This window comes from Triturus cristatus, chromosome 8, assembly GCF_964204655.1.
Source record: "Triturus cristatus chromosome 8, aTriCri1.1, whole genome shotgun sequence".
In the NCBI taxonomy this organism is placed as follows: Eukaryota; Metazoa; Chordata; class Amphibia; order Caudata; family Salamandridae; genus Triturus; species Triturus cristatus.
Genome location: NC_140591.1, coordinates 548,657,802 through 548,665,254, shown reverse-complemented (window position 1 = coordinate 548,665,254; position 7,453 = coordinate 548,657,802). Strand labels below are relative to the sequence as shown.

At 49.5% G+C, this 7,453-nt stretch overlaps 1 protein-coding gene across 1 annotated transcript; it reads right to left on the bottom strand.

Annotated features, from left to right (window-relative positions):
• Positions 1-5,376: 5,376 nt before the first annotated feature.
• LOC146802427 (protein LDOC1-like) lies at positions 5,377-5,862 on the bottom strand. The gene has a single exon (XM_085623754.1). The coding sequence runs from the start codon at positions 5,860-5,862 to the stop codon at positions 5,377-5,379; it is 486 nt and encodes a 161-aa protein (XP_085479880.1).
• Positions 5,863-7,453: the final 1,591 nt, after the last annotated feature.

Here is a 7,453-nt window from a genome sequence, read left to right as displayed (position 1 = left end):
ACCCCCACGTGTATGTACGGTGCGTACCCCCCGTGTATGTACGGTGCGTACCCCCCGTGTATGTACGGTGCGTACCCCCACGTGTATGTACGGTGCGTACCCCCACGTGTATGTACGGTGCGTACCCCCCGTGTACGTTCGAGTCGAACCCCCCCCGTGTACGTTCGAGTCGTACCCCCCCCGTGTACGTTCGAGTCGAACCCCCCGTGTACGTTCGAGTCGAACCCCCCCGTGTACGTTCGAGTCGTACCCCCACCCGTGTATGTACGGTGCGTACCCCCAGCGCTACGCGCTGGGGGTACGCACCGTACATACACGGGGGGGTACGCACCGTACATACACGTGGGGGTACGCACCATACATACACGGGGGGTTCGACGCGTACCTACGGGGGCTGGGGGGGGGTCGGCGCGTACCTACGGGGGCTGGGGGGGGGGTCGGCGCGTACCTACGGGGGCTGGGGGGGGGGTCGGCGCGTACCTACGGGGGCTGGGGGGGGGTCGGCGCGTACCTACGGGGGCTGGGGGGGGTCGGCGCGTACCTACGGGGGCTGGGGGGGGGTCGGCGCGTGTCAGGAGCTTCAGTAACACTGGAGTCGACACAGATTCCTATGCCCACTACCTCTGAAAAAGAACTCAATGTACATTCTGGACAATTGCTGTGAATAATTGGAAAATACAGGCGAAGTCTCTTACCCACAATATGATCTGTACGAGCCCCTGGAGATGATTGATGACAGGCAATGTTCTGCTTATCCTCACAAGAGTCTATCGAAGGAACAATGGGGAATGGACTGACAACACTCTTGAGGAATAGTAATGGAGTAGTTCCGACTCAAGGATGAACTTTGAAGTAGACACTATGACTTAAAAACCCTAGCTATGAGTAAACTAATATTGTCCTATAGAACTGACTGAACTGTGAAGGAGTACTAACCCCAATTCTGGAACCTGAGATAATTAACTAGAATTTCGTGAAGTGGCACCAACTAAATACATACTACGAATTCTTCAAATAAGTCACTTGCCAGAATCCCACCTTGCGCATGCGATAAGAACAACCAAAACAGAAGCGCTGACAGGAATTCCCTCAGAACAAGAACTTCACTCAGAGCCGCGCTGTGACTCCGGTGAAGAGGTCAGTTGAAGTGCGCAGATTCCTGAGCAGCTGTGCGCTTCATCTCCACAGCTGCTCGCGCGCTCTCGAAGACTAGAGCGCTCACTCCTCGCTGTTTGTAATCCCCTTCGGCGGCCATGTTGGGGTACTCGCTTCTTCAGGTTCAATACACAGCGCCGCAGGAACAACGTGGTGACTCTATGCTGCCTTCGCCCACATGGATACTTGGAGCCCTGCTTGAATGACCGTTGAGCTTTTGCTGGCACTGATCTAATGCTGGCTATAGTTCTGGAAGTCTTGACAGTACCCCCTTTCAAGAATGTTCCTTCCACAGCGGGCTTGTTTGGGTGTGCCTGATGAAAGGCCTTAACTAGTCGTGGGGCATTTACATGGACTGCTGGTTCCCACGACCTTTCCTCAGGTCCGTACCCCTTCCACTCTATCAAGTAATACAGTTTGTTTCTTGTCACCTTGGAATCTAAGATTCTGCTGACTTCGTATTCTTCGCTCGATTCTGCCTCTATGGCGGGTGGAGAGTTTTTTAATCTGACCTTGTCTGGACTTTTCTTCAGAAGGGAAACATGGAAGGTCGGATGAATTTTCAGTGACTTTGGTAATTGTAACTTCGCCACTACAGGATTTATGATCTTCTGAATTTTAAATGGCCCTGTGAATCTAGGCTGAAACTTCCGATTACCCTTTAATCTCAAATGCCTTGTGGATAGCCACACCTGGTCACCTTTTTTAAACTGTGGGCCTTGTCTTCTCTTTTTGTCTGCCTGCTTTTTATAGGATTGTTTGGCCTTGATTAAATTGCTCAAAGCTCTTTTGTAAGAGCGCTGCAGCTCCCCCATTACTCTAGCCACGGCAGGGACCTCCCCAATCTGTCTCCCCAGTGTGATAGCTGGATGTCTGCCTGTGTTCAAGTAAAATGGAGTGAACCCTGTGGAATCATGAGTTGCGTTATTGTATGCGAATTCTGCAGTCCACAGTAATTCGGACCATTCCACATCCTGCTCTAACAGATAGAGGCGTAAATATTGTTCTAGCTCCTGGTTCAACCTCTCGGTCTGACCGTCTGTCTCGGGGTGGTAACTAGTTGAATAACGTGCGTCAACGCCTAAGTTGTGCATAAAGGTCTTCCAAAACTTCGACATGAACTGTGACCCCCTATCTGAGATGATTACTTGTGGAATTCCGTGTGCCCAAATGATGTGTTGGTTGAATGTCTGTACTAATTGCGAAGCTGTGGGTACAGCCTTGAAAGGAATGAAATGTCCCATTTTCGAAAATGAGTCCACCACCACCAAAATCACTGTGTTCCCTTGACTAGGGGGCAGATCCACTATTAAATCTAATGTCACGGTGTGCCAGGGGTAGGGTGCGTTAGGTAAGGGTTGCAATAACCCTTGTGGGGCCTGACGACTGGGCTTCCCTTTGATGCAGACTTCACAGGTCGAAACATATTGTCTTACTTGGGCCGCCAGACCCGGCCACCAAAAGTGTCGCCGGACCAGTTCTTCGGTCTTCTTGACCCCCTTGTGGCCTGCCATCCGATCATCGTGACAACCTCTCAAAGCCTCTTCTTGGAGTGTTCTGGTTGGAAGATATAGCTTGCCTTCATGATATGGGAGTCCTTCGACAAGGTTTCTTTTAGCATCGGCCTCGGCCCACTTACGAAGATCCTCTTCTGAGCAGACTTGCTGAATTTGTTCATCGAATTCTTTCATTTGCATGGCTCCGATTATTTGTTTCAATGGGACTATGGGTTCTTCGACTGAGGTTTCTCTTCGGCTGTTGGGTTCATGCGCGAAAGTGCATCGGCCTTCCCGTTTTTCGCACCTGGTTTGTATGTGATCACGAAGTCAAATTCTGAGAAGTACAAGGACCATCTCAATTGACGTGGCGAAAGTGTTTTGGCAGACTTTAGGAATTGGAGGTTGCGATGGTCTGTAAACACAGTGACAGTATGCTTGGCCCCCAGTAAGTAGTGTCGCCAATCTTGGAATGCTTCTCGAACAGCCAGTAGTTCCTTGTCGGCAATGGAGTAATTGCGCTCCGTGTCCGACAGCTTCCTGGACCGGTAGGCCACCGGATGCAGTTGTCCCGTCGTTTTGTTCCTCTGTGACAAAATTCCTCCGGTTGCGAAGTCTGATGCATCAGTTTCAACGAAAAAGGCTTGTTCTGGATCAGGGTGCATTAGAATGGGGGCGCTAATGAAGGCCGTCTTCAAGTCTTGGAAGGCGTGTTCTGCAGTTGCAGTCCACACAAATTTTTGTCCCTTCTTTAGCAGGTGTGTGATGGGAGTGACCTTAGACGAGAAATTAGGAATGAACCTCCGGTAAAAATTGGCAAAACCAATAAAACTTTGGATTTCCTTCACACTTCCTGGCGATGACCACTCCTGAATGGCACGGACCTTTGAATTATCCATCTCGACCCCGGCTGCGGACAACATGAATCCCAAGAACTCCACCTTCTCGGCATGGAAAGAACACTTCTCCAATTTCACGTACAAGTGGTTATCCAAAAGCTTCTGGAGTATAGCTCGCACATGCTTGACATGATCTTCCAAGTTGTCGGAAAAAATCAATATGTCATCAATATAGACGACAGCCACTCGATCCAAGAATTCTCTCAGAACATCATTAACGAAGTTTTGAAATGCTGCTGGGGCATTGCTCAACCCATAAGGCATCACTTGATACTCAAACAACCCATACTTGGTCCGAAAGGCTGTTTTCCATTCATCACCCTCGGCAACTCTCACCAAATGGTAAGCTCCACGCAGGTCAAGCTTGGTGTAAATCTTTGCTCCTTTGACTTGATCCAATAGTTGATTGATTAGTGGCAATGGGTACCGATTTTTCACTGTAACTTGGTTCAAGGCTCTGTAATCGATACACGTGCGGAGAGTCCCATCCTTCTTTGGCCGGAAGAAAAGCGGAGATGAAACTGGAGACTGTGATGGCCTTATGAAACCCATCCTGGTAAACTCTTCCAAATACTCTTTGAGGTAGATGTTCTCTTTTTCGGTGAGTGCGTAAACTCGACTGCAGGGCAGGTTGGCACCGGCTTCCAATTCGATCTTGCAATCATAGCTTCTGTGTGGTGGTAATTTCTCTGCATTCCTTTTGTCGAACACACTCGCCAAATCTTGGTATTCTTTTGGTATTTCCACTGCGCTAACAGTGCAGATGTGGAGCGACAACTTGGCCAACCCCGTAGTCGGCGATCCCTCGCACTCTTCTGACTTCTTAGTAAAACAATTCCTCTGACAAAATTCCGAGTTCATCTTGACTGTTCTCCTCTCCCAATCGATAATCGGGTTATGCGTGGTCAACCATGGTAACCCTAAAATCAGCTGGAACTGGGGTGCGTCTATGAGGTTAAATCTAATAAATTCTCGATGACCCTGCAATCCTTCCAATTCTAAGGTCTCTGTTTCTTCTACTATGGGTCCTGAAGTTAAATTGGAGCCGTCGACTGCCTTTACGACTTCGAGATTCTTCTTCTTGATCGCCCTTATGCCCATTTCTTGCGCAAATCTCAGGTCACAGAAGTTCCCAGTGGCCCCCGAATCAATCATGACTGAGACTTCTTCCAAATTCTGGGTTCCGAATTTGACTGTAAAAAATACTGTAAGATGGGGGGCCGCTGACTGCAATGTGTTAATCTGTTGCTGAGGCTCATGAGTTGACTGTTTGGAACATCCCACCAGGGCAACTCCTGTTACTGGTGGGATCGATTTTTTAACCCCTGGTTACTCTTGTTTCTCTTCGGACACTCCCTCACAAAATGTCCCGAGGTACCACAATACAAACACAACTGATTTGCTCGCCTTTTATCTTTTTCTTCTTGAGAGAGAGGGCCCCTGATGGAACCTATTTGCATTGGTTACTCCCCGGTACCCGTATCAGGTTTTGAGGGTTCGGGTCTCATACGGTCTAGGCGTGGCACAAACGACTTGTAGTCTCGCTTCTTTTCTGACCTTCTTTCAAACAATCGATGCTCTATTTGAAGAACTAAATCAATAAGTTCTGAGATTTCCTGAGGACGTTTCGGGATCTGCGCCAATGCATCTTTTATTTCATCTTTGAGACCACGATAGAATATCGCCGCACGTTTACTGTCGGGCCAATCTGTCTCGACGATTAGTTTGTTGAACTGAGCTATATATGTCACCAATTCTCGATTGCCTTGCTTAAGGTCTAGAAGTTCGTTGTCGGTGGCTTGATTGGCCGTTCTTCTGTCGAATATTCATAGAAATTCCTTCTTGAAACGGTTGAAATCGTACAAAGCTGCGTTGTCTCGAGAGACCAACGGCATAGACCAGGCTGCGGCGTCGCCGCTCAAGTAAGACAACATGAATGCGACCTTGGCTTGATCCTCTTTGAACACTACTGATCTGCACAAGAAATGTAGGGAACATTGGGTCAGGAAAATCTGGGCCTTATGGGGGTCCCCGCTAAAGCGTTCTGGGTTGGCTAAGGGGACAATAGGTGCCACTGAATGAATTACTTGCGTGGCCACTTCTGCACCAGAGTTCTGAGAGGAGTTGAAGCTAGGTAAAGGAGTTGTCCCCGCTAAGAGTTCCTCTAATTTCTGTTGAACGTGACGAGTTTCTTGTTGGGACCTTTTTACCTCATCCCTCAGGACTCTATTCTCTTCTGTGGAACGTGTAAGTTGGGTCTGTAACCCTTCTAGGATTCCCGCCAAGGAGTTCATATCAAATCCCTCAGCCATGTCGACTCGAGTGAAAGGTTTTTTGGGCACTTCAAATCTGTCAGGAGCTTCAGTAACACTGGAGTCGACACAGATTCCTATGCCCACTACCTCTGAAAAAGAACTCAATGTACACTCTGGACAATTGCTGTGAATAATTGGAAAATACAGGCGAAGTCTCTTACCCACAATATGATCTGTACGAGCCCCTGGAGATGATTGATGACAGGCAATGTTCTGCTTATCCTCACAAGAGTCTATCGAAGGAACAATGGGGAATGGACTGACAACACTCTTGAGGAATAGTAATGGAGTAGTTCCGACTCAAGGATGAACTTTGAAGTAGACACTATGACTTAAAAACCCTAGCTATGAGTAAACTAATATTGTCCTATAGAACTGACTGAACTGTGAAGGAGTACTAACCCCAATTCTGGAACCTGAGATAATTAACTAGAATTTCGTGAAGTGGCACCAACTAAATACATACTACGAATTCTTCAAATAAGTCACTTGCCAGAATCCCACGTTGCGCATGCGATAAGAACAACCAAAACAGAAGCGCTGACAGGAATTCCCTCAGAACAAGAACTTCACTCAGAGCCGCGCTGTGACTCCGGTGAAGAGGTCAGTTGAAGTGCGCAGATTCCTGAGCAGCTGTGCGCTTCATCTCCACAGCTGCTCGCGCGCTCTCGAAGACTAGAGCGCTCACTCCTCGCTGTTTGTAATCCCCTTCGGCGGCCATGTTGGGGTACTCGCTTCTTCAGGTTCAATACACAGCGCCGCAGGAACAACGTGGTGACTCTATGCTGCCTTCGCCCACATGGATACTTGGAGCCCTGCTTGAATGACCGTTGAGCTTTTGCTGGCACTGATCTAATGCTGGCTATGGTTCTGGAAGTCTTGACAGCGCGTACCTACGGGGGCTGGGGGGGGGGTCGGCGCGTACCTACGGGGGCTGGGGGGGGTCGGCGCGTACCTACGGGGGCTGGGGGGGGTACGGTGCGTACCGGGCCACCTACTCTGGTCGATTCGCGCCGTACTTCGCTTTTGTGGCACTTTTTGGGTGCCGTGAAAATATTGCCGTCCGGACTGCTGTCGGTTCGAATCGTAATTCCTAGTTCGTGAAACGCTGCCTGAAAGCGTCCCGACGTCACGTCGCAGCATTCCCGGGTCACATTCGTATGTATTTTTTCGTCGGTCGGTGTTTTTTACGAATCGTACGGAAATGGTGTTTCCGTGCGAATCGTAATTCCATGTTTGTAAAGTTTTACGACCGGGTACGAGTCGGACGGGGAAAACGCTCCGACCGACGGTTCGTACCCGGTTTTTACCGGATCGTGATCGGCACCTAAGGGTCTATTATGATGTAGGGCGGATCACCGCCGCCCGCATGGTGTTAGCGATCCGCCCTACATCATACCCTGCCCGCCACTCATACTAATATGGCGGGGGGACCCCGGCGGACGGAAAGACCGTCTGCCGGTTTTCCGCTGGTCGTCCAGTCGACCAGGCGGAAAAGGGGCTGAGTATGGTGGCGGTGTGTGCTAGACAACGCCATCCATGTTAGCATGGGCACCGGTGCAGGGCTTTCCATGGCGGAGACCCCTTC